This window comes from Ictidomys tridecemlineatus, chromosome 6 (assembly GCF_052094955.1).
Source record: "Ictidomys tridecemlineatus isolate mIctTri1 chromosome 6, mIctTri1.hap1, whole genome shotgun sequence".
NCBI lineage: Eukaryota > Metazoa > Chordata > Mammalia > Rodentia > Sciuridae > Ictidomys > Ictidomys tridecemlineatus.
The window spans coordinates 6,565,638-6,580,406 of record NC_135482.1 but is presented as its reverse complement, the minus strand read 5'-3'; the positions used below and the strand labels follow the sequence as shown (position 1 = coordinate 6,580,406).

Below are 14,769 nucleotides of genomic sequence, written 5' to 3'. Positions count from 1 at the left end.
ACACAGGTGGAGAGGGAGTACAAGCCAGGCTGCAGAGCTGGGTAGACGGGCCCCTGCTCCAGCTTTCCACTTGCTTCATGGGAATGAAGGGGCTCTGTCAGGTAAAGGGGCTCTCCCTTAGCCTCCATCTGCTCACCTGGCAAGTGCCAGCCCAATCTCTACATCACAGATTAACAGATGTTCACCCACTTGCTCACCTAAGAGAGATTTATTGAGCAGTTTCTCTGTGTCAGAGGATTCAGCCATGAACTGGTCAAGGCCCTTGCTCCAGATGACTTACTTACAAGGGGGCAGGACACAATATCCAATTTGGGAAGCGCATCTGACCTATGACATGCACTTCTCCCCTGATTTAGTTAGCAGCATTTTGTGTGTGTAGAAAATCAGTGTCGTTGAGAATCCATAGTGGTATCATTTCAGATATGCATCGGTGCTATGAGGAAGGTAAAGAAGAGCAAGAGGACGGGGCCACAGGGGGAGCATTTTAGATCAGATGGGGGAGAATGGTTCTTTGAGAGAAGGGCAGAAGGAACAGCAAGGCAGAAGGCCCCCAAGGAAGGAGGAAGACTATCTGTGGGGACTATGGCAGTGAATGGGGCAGGGTAGAGTTGAGGCTCCAGGGTCTGCAGGGACCCAAGTGTGTAAGAGTATCTTGGCCTTAAATAGAAATATAGGGGAAAACAGGTGGAGGAAAAAAAAAGAAAAGAAAAAAGTGATAATCTAATCAGTGCTGGACTATATATACAACAGTGGTCCCTTTGTAATGTTTTGAACAACCAATAAAAAAATAAATAAAAATAAAAATAAAAATTGCTTTAGTGCAAAAAAAAAAAAGACCATGTCACTGGTTTATGTATTTCCTAGATTATACTTTTTACTGGAATTTTAGAATATACCCCATTTTATTATTATTATTTTTTTTTTTATCAAAGTTTGCTGTAAAGCAGTGACACTGGCAGGAGCGTCTTACATCTTGTTTACACATCTCTTGATTACATCAAGAGGCCCGGTGGAGCACTTACCTCCACTCTGTAGGTCTGTGTAAGTGCATTCTGCAATATTCAAAAGAAGAGACAGTCCCCAACAGCACATTTTCTCAGGCTTCAGCATCATTAAGCAGCATGTGTCTGCAGTTGGCCTTGTCCTAAATGTGAAGCTCAGGGACTGTTTTAAATGTGATGTGCAGCGTTGTTTTCACAATGCTTTAGCTGCTGGGTGAAGAAAAGAGGAGTAAGAGCAGAAGCAGGGATAGGAGTGAGGGTGTGGCTCAGGCCAAATGGTGGCAGTGGAAGTGACAGAAGTAGTCATATTCCAGGTATATTTTGATAGTAGAACCTATACAATTTGTTGATGGACCAGATGTGAAGTATGAAACAAAGGACGGTATCAAGGTCAACTCCAAGGTCAGAGTATGTGGAAGAATGTTCTGAGAAAGGGGAGGCTATAGAAGAAGGAAGTTTGGGGGGGGTGACCTCAAGGCTCAGCATGGGACAGGGAGTCTGGGCTGCCTGTGGGAATTCAAGTGGAGATGTTGAGCAGGCAGCTAGATGTGGGAGGTTGGAAGTTCACAGGAGAGGTCTAGGCTATAGATACACAATTGCAGATCATCAGCAAGAATCTGGGTGTAAAGTGCTTTGGGTGGCCCAGATGAGTAGCTGCTTTGGGGCAGTATTCACAGAATAAGTGGAAAGCAAATTGTGGGAAGGCACTAGAAAGAGTGAAGGAGTTAGGAAGAGGTGCTGAGCTAGACCTCTCAGTGTAGGTTCCTTGAGGAAAGTAAAGAAGAGCAAGAGGACAGGGCCACGGGGGAGCATTTTAGATCAGATGGGGGAGCATGGTTCTTTGAGAGAAGGGCAGAGAGCTGTTCCAGGCAGAAGGAACAGCAAGGCAGAAGGCCCCCAAGGAAGGAGGAAGACTATCTGCAGGGACTGTGGCAGTGAATGGGGCAGGGTAGGGTTGAGGCTCCAGGGTCTGAAGCTGATGGAAATCCAGGGAGGGTCCAGGCCACCAATCTGCAGCATTTGCCCTTTGGAGACTGGCAGTGAAGAGCCATGACAACTTCGTGAGCTGGTGAGCTAGGTGGGCTAGGGGCTTTAAGCAGGGTCAGGCCTGAACCCCCACTGAGGGAGGAGGTGGGGTCAAGAAAGGGTGCTGAGTAGCAGGCCCAGGAGAGGTCGATACCAACAGGGGAATGGAGGGGGTGGCCTTTGTTCCCATGTTGCAGATGAGCAAACTGACTAGGGAGAATGAGTGGATTCCCTGCATCCTGAGTCTTACCGTGGCCTGGCCTGACCTGACTCGGGTGAGGCTCCTTCACTTGAGCCTCAGGTGGCACAGGTACCCCGCAGACGCCTTACCTCTCCTTGCCAAGTCCTTTCAGGGACACCTGTGTCTGCCCCCACCCTCCCCAGGCATGACCCATGAAGACATTGTTCAGGAATCCAAGAAATACTGGCAGCAGATGGAAGCCCATGCGGGAAAGGCCAGCAGCAGCTTGGTAAGGCCCAGGATTGGCACTGAGGGTGGGATCAGGCCCCACAAAGTCTAGCCTATTCCTTTACTCTGATGTAATTTCATTTCATATGTACTGGAAAGTTGTAAGATTCAGTATGAAGAATCCATGTACACCCTTTCTGAATTCCCCAGAAGCTAACGTTTTTCCATGTCCCACACTTGCTTTGTAGTCTGTGTCATCTGTCTTTGTTTCTCTGTGTGTGTGTCTTGTGCTTTGTTCTGAATGTGTGTGTATACATATACCCATATCTAGTTATATACATAAATGTGCACACCTTTTCACTTTACTCATTAGAAAGTACATTGCAGATATGATGTCCTCTTACCCGAAATGCTTCCATGCATATGTCTTAAAAATAAGGACACTAGCCAGGTGCAATGGTGCACACCTTTAATCCCAGTGACTGAGGGAACTGAGGCAGGAGGAACACAAGATTCAGGTGAGCCTCAGCAGTTTAGTGAGACCCTGTCTCAAAAATTAAAAAAAAAAAAAAAAAAAAGAGCTGTGGGTGTAGTTCAGTGGCAAAGCATCCCGGGTTCAATCATCAGTACCAAAAAAGGACCCTTTCTTACAGGAAAAATTGACATTGATACAAAAGTATTATTCAGATTTATAAATTATTCCTAAAATTCTGTGTGTGGTTGTTGTTGTCTCTTTAGTCCCCTTAAACTAAAACAGTTCCTCAATTTGTCTTCTGTGACACAGATGTTTTTGAAGAGCCAGTGGTTTTGTAATAGGTCTTTCCCTGTGGGATCATGTGCAGCTTCCTCATGCCACAGGGACAAGAACATGTTCTCAGAGAATATTATCTCTGTTTGTCCTATTACTGGTGATAATTTGGTTAAACATTGATAACTTGATTTAACTTTGATTAAAGTTCTCAATTTGCAGATGGGGAAACTGAGGCTTGCAGCATGTTAGAGACTTGCCAAGGCGCAAGTCCAGGTTCACTGACATTTTGCCTAGAGCTTGCCCTGCACCGTTCCTTTCACCCCATCACCATCGGGTTCCTCATCATCAAACCTTGCCTCGCCCAGCATTACGGTGGGGGTGAGGCTTGCAGAGCGGATCCAAGCTGCAGCATATCAACCCCCTGTTACATGCTAGGCCTTGCCCTGCCCCTGTGCTTATGCCTCCTTAGCCTGTGAGATCACTGTAATTGTAGATGGCATTGTGGACACTAGTCTTAGAAGGGTGGTCTCTGGGACTAGGAGACAGTGTGTATAAGGTGAGCCCTCTGTTCTGTCCACACCTGAGGATAATACTTTCATCCATGCCAGACCTATCCACTAACCAAACAGGAAGAGTTGGGTCCCCTAACTCCTTATGAGGCCTGCCTGAATGGGGAAGGGACGGAGGAGCAGGCTAGGCTTGCCAGTACGGCTGCCTGTCCCCTTGGGCCTTCCTTTTCTAGCCTCCTTGTTCCTGGTCCTTTTCTCTCTTTCTCCACTTCCTGGCCAACCCCTGTTCCACCTGATCTCTTTGCTCCTGGCCAGGAGCCCAGCAGGAAAGCAGCAAGGGCTCAGGCAGAACCAGCCACCTAGCCTTCAAATCCCAAACTCTCTTTCCCTCTGACTCCACATCCCTCCTTCCTGACCAGTGGTGCTTCCAGGGATACCCAGGACAATCAGTAAACATAGCTGGCCACAGGTACCATGAAGGGCTTTATCGCCTTCTTGCTGCCAAATGTCCCACCTTGCTCACCCAAGTTACCATGCTGAGGCCTGGCTCAGGAATAGGAAATCTATGCCAGGCCAATTGTGGCCCAGGCAGGAGGCTTTTCCTTGCTTATTATCTGAAGGATGAGGCCACTGGCTCCGTGAGGCCAAGGACAGGTAGATACCAGGCTGAAGCAGCTTGGGCCGGGTGCTTGCAGCTTATCAGTGCCATCTCAGAGAAAGAAGCACAAATGCCCACCTGAGACCCAACCCCTGTCCTCAGGCCACTTACCTGAGGGAGTTTGGTAACCATTCTGAGCCTGCTTCTGCTTAATCAGATGGGATTGGGAAGGATCCCACCCACTCTGAGAGTTATCAGGAAGCTGGTGAGACCACGTGGTTATGAAGTGTGGGCACCATGCCTGAGCCTGTTAGGAGCTCAGAACCAGTGTGGCTGTTCTTTGGAGCAAGGTCTGAGCCACCACACCCCTGGGCACCCCACTACCTCAGCTGTGAAATGGGAATAGTACCTTCCTTTTAGTGCATCTCGTGACAATCAAGAGGAACATCCAGAAATCATGAGCGTGTGGGTAATCTGCCTGCTCCCTACATCCTAGTTATTCATCCCAGTCCCTCGCTCCTGGGATTAATGTGCATTATCCTGAGGCTGAGCCAGGCTGCAGCTTACCCAGTGCCAGACCAGGGGTCAGTCAGTATTGAGGACAGAGCTCTTCCCTGTTCCAGGGCAAGCCCTAGTCTGGGCTTGCTGGGTCACAGGGGTGTGGGCCATAGCTCCTGTCCTGGGGTAATTGCCATAGCAGGATACATGTACTTGCCAGTCTGGAGAAACATGGGCTGTCCAAAGGGGTAACTCCACACCCTAGGATCCCAGGAGAACGGGGAGGCTTTAGCTAACAGGAGGGAAGGGGGATGGCTGGAGGGTTCACAGAGTATCAGGTTGGCCATGGTCATGGGGTGTGCACTTTTCCCACTTCTTGACCTTTTGCCCTGTTCCAGGGGTGCAAGACAGAGGATGGGGGAGGGGCCAGAGTCCAGGGCTGCCCAAGGTGGAATCCACTCTGCCCACCCCACCTTTGGGACTCCTGCTCTCTACAGGCTCAGCACTCCTGACCAAATCAGTGGTTCAGCAACTGTGGGAGCTCACAAAAGGGACACCTTTGCCAGGAGGGCTCCAGGGAGGACTTCCTACAGGAAGTGGAGCTTGAACTGAATTTTGAAGGACAGTTTCTAAAGCAAGTTGGATGACAAATGGAGGCCAGGAATTCCCGACACAGAGAACAGTGTGTACAAAGGCAGGAGGAGCCCCAGGAAATGCAGCAGCTTCACAGAGCAGGCTGTTCAGGGAGTGAGGAAAGGTGGGAACCAGCCAGGGAAGGCAGAAAGATCCCCTGGTCAGGAAACAGGAGCCCCATTCTTGGCCTGGCTCCAACACCAAGAAGCCAACGGACCTACAGTTGGGAAATCACTGTGTCAGTAGAACCAAGGAGTGGACCAGCCCATTCTAAGACTTGGGTGACCCTAGCACTCCCAGAGGCTGCCCATGTGACAGACCCCAGGACCTTAAGCATGGTACCTGCAGTGTCACCAACCCCTCCCACATCCCCATACAGGGTGCCCCAAGGACACATGGGCCCAGTACCTTTGACCTACAGATGAAGTTTGTGTGTGGCCAATGCTGGAGGAACGGGCAGGTGGTGGAACCTGACAAGGAACTCAAGTACTGCAGTGCCAAGGCCCGTCACTGGTGAGCGGGTACCAGCCAGGGGCTTGGGCAGGATGGGGCCCACCCATGCACTATGGGTGAAGAGACAAAGACTCAGGCCAGGGCTCTCTGAGGAGGTCACACAGCTCTGAGGCTTCACCCCAAGCTCTCTACACTGGCTTCCTTCTCTGTCCTATAGCTGGACCAAGGAACGGCGAGTCCTTCTGGTGATGTCCAAGGCCAAGAGGAAATGGGTGTCAGTGAGGCCACTGCCATCCATTCGCAACTTCCCACAGCAATATGATGTGAGCTTGGGGGCAAGTACAGGTTGGGCAGGGATTGTGGGCCCTGAAGTGTTTCCTGCCGTAGGTGGGACTCAACGGGTTCTCCTGCTCCCTTCCCCCAGCTCTGCATCCATGCGCAGAATGGCCGCAAGTGCCAATATGTGGGCAACTGCTCCTTCGCACACAGTCCTGAGGAGAGGGACATGTGGACATTCATGAAGGAAAATAAGAGTGAGTGGCAGACTTGCCCCCCGCTCCTCTCTGCTAGACACCCCTCCAGGCTTGCTGGGCTTCCCTCTGCCTCCCAGGGGTTTCTCCAGCCTCAGCAGGCCATGCCTCCAGTTGACCAGGCTCCAAGGTGTGGGTAGCTTAGCAACAGAGCCTGGAATCCCATGGCTCCCAAGTCCAACGGGGATCATGGATCCATTCTCCTCAATAGATCCATTTTGCCCATTGGATGATAGGGAAGCCCCCTCACTAGGTACTCTGTCCCCTGGTCAGTCCTGGACATGCAACAGACCTATGACATGTGGCTGAAAAAACACAACCCAGGAAAGCCTGGGGAAGGGACCCCAATCAGCTCTCGGGAAGGAGAGAAGCAGATCCAGATGCCCACAGACTACGCCGACATCATGGTAAGCCTGGGCCATGGCCTATACCTGACCCAGGAGGGCAACCTGGAAGGGCTGGCTGGCGGGCAGGTGGGGAGCTGGCACCCACAGCGACTGTGCCCCCAGATGGGCTACCACTGCTGGCTCTGTGGCAAGAACAGCAACAGCAAGAAACAGTGGCAGCAGCACATACAGTCCGAGAAGCACAAGGAAAAGGTCTTCACATCGGACAGTGATGCCAGCGGCTGGGCCTATCGCTTCCCCATGGGCGAGTTCCGGCTTTGTGACAGGTGCTCCAAGAAGGGCAGGGCGGGGCAACACAGCAGGGCCTGGTGGGATGCAGGTGGGCCTGCATGGACATGGATACACTGGCCAGTTCTGGCTCCTCTTGGCCTAGAGATGGCCTCTAGGGCCTGGTATGTCTTGGGTTTGAATACAGCCCTGAGTGGTGGGGGTGGGGCAGGATTGGGGGGTGGGCTCAGATCTGCCTAGTCCCCTTTTCTGTGGCCCTGGCTCAGATTGCCAAGGGGCCAATCATCTAGGTGCTACTGAGCTGGGGCTAAAGCTACCCAGGGAAGGGCTTGTTTGGAGGGAGTTCAAGTGGCTGACCCCAGGTCCCACAGCTTGGAGCAGGAAGGCACAGAGCTTGAGCATTGAGCCTCCTGATGCCCACAGGCTCCAGAAGGGCAAGACCTGCCCAGATGGGGACAAGTGCCGCTGCGCCCATGGACAGGAAGAGCTCAACGAGTGGCTAGACCGGCGTGAGGTGCTGAAGCAGAAGTTGGCCAAGGCCCGCAAGGATATGCTTCTGTGCCCACGGGATGACGACTTCGGCAAATACAACTTCCTGCTGCAAGAGGATGGGGACACTGCTGGTGCCACCCCAGAAGCCCCTGCTGGTGCCGCTGCTGTCACCACCATCGGAGAGTAGGGTCAGATCTTGGCCATGGGCAAAATCCTGGGGTAGGGGTTGGGGATGGGGAAGGAGGGCCGGATGAAAGGGTCAGGGCAGGCCAGCTGGGGTGGGGGGACACCCTCCCTCATCAGGCAGCCCCTGGCCCCCTGGGGTGCCATCCTTCCCCCACCCCCACCGCCCCAGGTGTGCATATCCAGGTGCACGAGCTGCAGCCTCAAGGGTCCCAAGGTCCTCATCCTGCTGAAACCTGGGCAGACCCTCCCCCACCCCCACAACTCTCCTGGTTGGAGAGGGAGGGGCCTGACTGACCCCTCCAGTTTCAACCTACAGCTTTAACTTGTGTCTGCTCCTAAAGGGGGCCGCTCAGGGCTGGGGAGCCTGGGGTCCCCACTTGAATCTGCAGCAGGAGGGTCCTTCTCCCTCTCCCCCCCCCACTTCCTGGGGGCAGATCAGGACAAGGGCAAGAGGCCCCAATTAGCTTTAAAATGCAGATCCAAGATGGACCTGGGAACACTATAATGGTCACTTACCACCAGGGACTCGGTTTCCCCTCTGGTTGGAAAGGTGGGAGGAGTTGGGTAGATGATCTCTGGAGCCTGACTAAGGATTCTGGACTGTCACCCCGGCCTCTTTCCCTCCCAGGCCATCAGCATAGATTATACATCCTCAGCCTTCAGAACTGACCTAGCCCAAACCCCATTTTTCAGAAAAGGAAGAGTCCTAGCAGGAGGAGTGATCTGTCCAGGGTCTCAGCCTTTAGCACAAGGCAGAGATGGATGAAAACACTGTTCACTTAGAGCCTCTGTGCTTCTTGGTGGGGCTGGGACCGTCTCTGAATCAGTGTGTGGCTAGGGCCCCATATAGTGCCCTTGAGGGCTAAGGAAATGTTGCTCAGAGAAGGGCTGGTCATGTCAGCACCCCACAGAGGGACAGGCTGTCCTGAGGATGGTCATTGCAGTGAGCAGCAGAGGTTACATCCCCATACCCACTCAGGGAAAAGTGGCAAAGGGCAGGTTCTATATAAGGCACAGGGCATGGGGAGGGGAATCGAATGAGGGGATGTGGAGAAAAGGGAGACTTGACCTTGGGCTCCATGGGCTGGCCACTCCAGGATAGAACATGACCCCTCCTTCCTGGACTTACCACCTCCTCTCCCCAAGACTTACCAATATGCCCATCTACCCCTGCCCCTCCTTGATCCCCTACCCTGCCGGCTGCCTGGGACCCCAGCTGATCTCCAGCCCCTGCCCCCACCCATCAAGGCCTCTCCCATCCTGTGAGATGTCTGTGTGTACCCCACCTCCATCCCACCCACCATGGGCAAACCCAGCCTCCCCTGGTTCCCCAGACATTCCAGAATCCCCCACACCATTGGCACAAGGAGTGGGGTACCCCCAGAAGGAACCAGGGGCTAAGGCTATGGGAAGTGAGATGGAGAGAATGGAATACCCCATATTTCTCCACTAGCAAGGATTGATAATGTGTGATGATACAATGTCGGGCACTGGAGGCCACAGAGGACCCTGTTCTTCATGCCACCGCTGCCCAACCTTCTCCCAATAATCATGGCATGCACCCTTTCCTATTTCCTGCCCCCTGTCCCCTGCCCCCAGCAAGCCAGCACTGCAATTTGGGTGCTGGTGGTGTGGCTGGAGGGGAGGAGAGACCATACCCAAGGTGGGGTGGTGGCTGTGAATGTCAATGATACTTGTTCTCCTGATCTGTGGTGTTGCAGTCTGTTGTCACCAGCCTTGTTAGTGTGTATATATGTCGCCCCCGTGATGCATATATACACAGGTATTAAATATATCGCTCTATATAATATTATATATGTGTGTGGTATCCAAGGAATCACTTCTAATGAGGGCTAAAGATAAAGAATTTGGCCAGAAAATGCAGCCATCCTTGCGTGATTAGGAGGGTTTTTCAGGATCACTGGACTGTTTGCAAGGAGACAGGAACTGGAGCCATGGTTCTGAGGTGGTGTGGGCAGTAGGGGTAGCTGTGGCCACCACCTGCACCCTGTTCATCTGATAGTTTCCCAGACCACCCCTGTCTAATGGGAAGAGAGCCTGAGTGCTCAGGGAAAGAAAATGATTTATATTTGTCTCCCCCAAAGCCCAAGAAATGAGATTGGAGTTCAGAAATGTTATCTTCAGCCTGTTGTCTATCTAAGGGCCTGACCTGGTCAGAGTTGGATCCCCCACAGGGGAGGGAAGAGAGTGTGAGGCAGGGCAGGGGGTGGTAGTGCAGAAAATACTTTTAATGATGAGGGTAACTATTTCAAATGTGACTCCTCCAGGGCCCCTGGCTGGGAGACTCAGAGTTCAACCTGGACTCATGCCCACCACAACAGGCAGGGATAAGATGGCATGGTGGACATGGGGCCGGGGTGGGAGGAGGAGGGATGCTGCATTTCTCAGCTAGGCAGTAATCAATTTAATGGTCCTTTTAAAATGTCTGTGTATTAAAATTTTAAGAATACCACACTTTAATATTAAATATCATAAGGTCTAGTATCTTGATAATAATGTAGATGTTTTAATAACAAATTTTTGTCCTTCTTAAAATAAAATGAAAGAAACTTGCTTACTTTGGCCTTTGTTCTAGAAAATAAATGTGTGCCCTTTGACCCCTGTCCTTGAGGTGTTGCACTCCTGTTCCTTCCTGCCTGGCCCAGGACTACACTGTGCTCATGGAGTAGTGCTGGCTGCTGCTGGCAATGGCTCAGACAGACATTTCCAGTGGTGAGGGGCAAGCGTGTGGCCCTGTATGCAAAGAGGCCCACCAGTCTGGGCTCCCAAAGCCCCTTGGTGGCTCCATACATATGGCCCCAGGAAGGAGCTGCCCTTTGCCAGAAGACTGCAGCCTGCTTGCATCTCTCTTAGAGGCTGCCCACGGACACCCACACCTCCCTGCATTTACCATCACGTGCTATGGTAGGTTCTATGTGTTTTCTGGATTTGGCCCCTCCAGGAGGGTGAGGGATCATACTGTGTTTTGAAATTTGATCCCAACTGCAACCTCTGGGCCCAGTTCCTTCCTCTTTAAAAGGAGCAGGTATGGGCTGGGGTTGTGGCTCAGTAGCAGAGAACTTGCCTAGCATATGTGAAGCACTGCGTTTGATCCTTCGCACCACATATAAATAAATAATAAGAGTGCATCAACAACTAAAACAAAATAAAAGGAGCAGGTATATTAGATCAGGAGTTCTGTATCTGCTGCATGAGAGATACTTGTATGTGTGTGTGAGTGTGTGTACGGTACAGGTAGTGAAGGGGTTCTTGAGAGGAGGGCTTACACATGTTCCAGAGTGGGTGCTCCCCAGATAGCCTTAAACTGCAGTGGCCCCAGGAAAGAGGCCCAGGGCCTGTGAATTGCCCAAAGACAGGGAATTGTTTGGGCCAGGTATGCAGCAGACATCAAAGGCTTCATGAATGGTGGAATGAGGAACTGAAGCAGCCATCTTTATTAGGCACCTCGTTAGTGCCAGGCACTGTGCAGAAAGTACGTCTGTTCTCGATGCAACTGAAAGTCTGACCACACTTGCAGTCCAGAGAGGTTCAGAGAAGGTTCCAAGAGCCCTCAGGTACAGAGGCAGAAAAAAGATCAAGAAACCCTGGGAACTGGACATCGGCAAAGGTTCCTTTGGCACTGACGTTCAGGCATTCTAGGCAGCACTAGCCCCATGGTGAAAAAGCCAAGTGGTGTGCCAGGTACAGTTCCCAAAAGAGAAATAGACCTGCCCTCAGGCTAGAGGGAATGTGATCTTGCATCAGGACCTTCCTTGAACTCAAAACGAAAGAGTAAGTAAGTGAACCCTGTGGACTAGATTCTTCAATTCTTGTAAATTTCCTTTAATTCTCTTAGGGCCTTTGTTAGTCTCAGGTGGTAAACCTTACCTAACACCCACCCCAACCCACACCCTGAAGATGTAAGACTACTTAAGAAATTAACTCCCTGGAATCTGCCATCTGCTGGGGAGACCATCCTAAATGGAAGATTTTTGCATCATTACAGTCAATGTGCACTTACTATTCTGCATTTTTCTTTTTCTTTTATTTCACATATGTGGTTCCACGTAACTATGTAACCTGGATATTTACAGTCAGTAGCTGATATTTGTGCCATTGATTGAATCTCAGTGGTTGGACACAGGTCTGTTTCTTGGTCTTCAGCCCTGTAAGTAGAGGCTGCAGTAAGTATCCCCAACACAGGGCATCAGCTCCTCCACTTGGGGAATGCTGCTTCCATGGAGAAGCCTGGGACAGGTGCAGGGCCTGGCAGGGACCTGCAGGCAGCTCTGTTTGTCTCCAGAGAAGGCTTTTGAGGGTTCTGTCCAAACCTCATCTACACAATTCCTCACCCCCAGAGCCTATATAACCTCCTGGAAAATATACCCAGGCTGTTTGCGAAAGGTTATCTGAGCCTTCCAACCTATCTGATTGGTGATCAGTAAGTTTGTGTCAACCTCTTCTGGCATGTTCATTTGGATCCTAGAAGTCCAATATGCCCTACTGGCCAAGGAGAGGACAAGGCACAGTGAAAAGCTCTTGACCCAGTCCTTCATTGGCTGGACCTTCCTGCTCAATAATCATAGGGTCGCCTGCCTGGGGTACAGCTTCCCTGATATACCTGTCAGCACATAAAGGACACCTTGTTCCCAGTGACTCTCCGGATGTCTCCAGGTATGTATGCAACCTTCCCTGGCCCCACATTCTCCTGATATGGTCCCTGCTGACTGCTGGGCCTCTGCTTGAGCACAGAGTAGGAGATACCAATGTGGATTGTAAGTGTCATGGAAATACTCTAGGGCTAGGGAGTTAACTGGCTGAGTGTGTTACTTAGCCTTGAACACTCACCAGATCTAGTCAGATGCTATACTTATGATGTATTAATCTATATGTTGTTATATAACAAAATACCTGAGACAAGGTAATTTATAAAGAACAGAAGCTTCCCAACTCTCAGGAAGAGCCAAAGGATTGCAAGTTTAAGGCCAGCCTCACAATTTAGTAAGACTCTGTCTCAAAAGAAAATAAAAAGTGCTGAGGACGTATCTCACTTCTAGAGTACTTTCCTGGCATGTGCCAGGCCCTGAGATCCATCCCCAATACTGCAAAAGAGGGAAAAACAAAACAAAAAAATCCCAGCAACTCAGGAGGCTGAAGCAGGAGGATGTGAGTTCCAAGCCAGTCTCATGAGGACCTAAGCAACTTGGCAAGACCCTGTCTCAAAATAGAAAGGGCTTAGTGGTGAAATGCCCCTGTACCAAAAAAAAAAAAAGAAAGAAAGAAAAAGAGAAGTTTGCTTGGTTCATGGTTCTGAAGGCTGGAAGTCCAAGAGCATGGTATCATATGGGCTCAGCATCCAGTTAGGGCCTTCTTGCTGCATAACAAGGTGGAGAATATCATGTGAAACAGAACAAATGTGCTAGTTCTCTTCTTATAAAGCTACATGAGCTTTTGGGGGACACATGGAAGGCATAGTATGTGGTGAGCATGCATGCATGGTCTGTGAGGCTTAGGACATTTATGAGTCTGTAGGAAATTCACAGGAGTGAATCTCCAAGAAGGAAATGCCATGCAGCAGGAGGGTGTTTTTGAGATATGTAGTTCACTGAAATCATGCTCTGTGGGTGTCTGTCCACTCCACCTTTGTACTAAATCTAGTTTTATGGTAAAGAAAGTTCTTGGGCCAAGTACTGGTATCACACCCAGCCCAGCTTAAGTCAGCCCCACCTGCAAATCACAGGCCCACTCAAGGCAGCCTGCACACCAGGCCTGTCCTTACCCTTACCCACAGTGTGCAGAGCCACCAGGCTCTGGCTGGGAATAGAGCAGGAAGGGGAACTTCCCTTTGTGGTTACAAAGTACCTTCCACTGATCAAAACATATGACTCTTCAAAATATGTAATTAAAAATTTTACATATATACTTTCTGTTGCAAAAATAAACAGTGAAGAGAGAAATAATTTAAAATTTTAAGAGGAGAAGGGGCAGGGATAGAAATGATGTTTCTAAAGTATACTTTATCAAAGGGTTTGAGCTTTAAGCCATGCACTGGGGTTTTTTAATTCAAAATTAATTTTTAGTTAATTGGGGAAAACAACAAAATTTGGGGAGGATTATTATGGAGGAAAGGAAGGCAAATAGAAGTTGAGGATGGTTGGGAGGGAAGAAGCCATAAGACTCTCCTGGAGTATTTTTGATTCTGTTTAAAATGCAATATTGGAGAGTAGTGAAGGATGTGGTATTGATCAGCCACAGAGGAGAAAAACAGATACTTACTGTATCCAACCCATAGCCATGGAACTAAAATCAGAGAATGTAGTCAGTAGTTTTGGAATCGAGACCCAGAATTGTTTTCTGGCTTGTCCAAGATTCCACACCATGGCAGACTCAAGAATCCCTGGCCAAGTCTGGCTTCACTGTGATGCTGGTCAGAAGGATGGCAACATACAGATCCTTGGCTTCACTCATACATTCAAGTGCTGGTGGGGACCACAGAGGTCAGACAGCATCCTAGTGGGAGGATAGGGAAGGGAAAACAACCAATTGCCAATGAAGTCCTCGTGGCAGACTGGGAAGCAGGACTTATCATCAGTAAAGCCTGACCCAAGTCTGCAGGGTTGCCCTCCTTTCAGTGCCCACCCTACCTGCCATCTCTGAACTCATCTTCTAGGGTCCTGCCTCTCCCCCGCCCCTCCTTGGAAGACAAGAGAATCTCAGGCTGCAGGTTTTGTCATTTCCAATTGGAGAACAGGCTTCAAGCTCTGCAGATGGTATAAAGCTCCAATTATGCATGCCACATGTACACTTGTGTGCTTTGAAGGCACGTGTGCATAGCACATACATACTGTCCCAACATGCCACAACCCCTTGAGGCACACAAGCTCACACATGAATGCACAATGCCATTTATGTCCTGGAACCTGCCACACATGCCATCTTTTGTGCTGAGCTGCCTGGGGTGCTGGTCTTGTCTACCATTCTTTCTTCCTGGGGCCTCTGGTCCCAGCCTGGGATGGTTCCCATGGTGTGCCCTTCTCTCCCTTGCGCC

General features: G+C 50.4%; 1 protein-coding gene and 1 long non-coding RNA gene across 6 annotated transcripts in view; one reads left to right on the top strand and one right to left on the bottom strand.

Annotated features, from left to right (window-relative positions):
- Positions 1–10,295, top strand: part of Zc3h7b (zinc finger CCCH-type containing 7B) — a 51,237-nt gene extending 40,942 nt beyond the window's left edge. For all 5 annotated transcript variants that reach the window (XM_040277491.2, XM_040277484.2, XM_040277486.2 and 2 more), the window contains 7 exons: positions 2,412–2,497; positions 5,805–5,938; positions 6,096–6,201; positions 6,303–6,411; positions 6,682–6,815; positions 6,918–7,081; positions 7,467–10,295. In XM_040277491.2, coding sequence (XP_040133425.2) covers positions 2,412–2,497; positions 5,805–5,938; positions 6,096–6,201; positions 6,303–6,411; positions 6,682–6,815; positions 6,918–7,081; positions 7,467–7,722 — 989 coding nt within the window. In that variant the 3' untranslated portion in view covers positions 7,723–10,295. The remainder of the gene's footprint in view (positions 1–2,411; positions 2,498–5,804; positions 5,939–6,095; positions 6,202–6,302; positions 6,412–6,681; positions 6,816–6,917; positions 7,082–7,466) is intronic.
- Positions 10,296–11,145: 850 nt separating this feature from the next.
- LOC144378497 (uncharacterized) lies at positions 11,146–14,629 on the bottom strand. The gene is made up of 2 exons (XR_013440218.1): positions 13,998–14,629; positions 11,146–11,887 (listed from the first exon to the last, which is right to left on the bottom strand). It is a non-coding gene; the product is annotated as an uncharacterized LOC144378497 (long non-coding RNA).
- Positions 14,630–14,769: the final 140 nt, after the last annotated feature.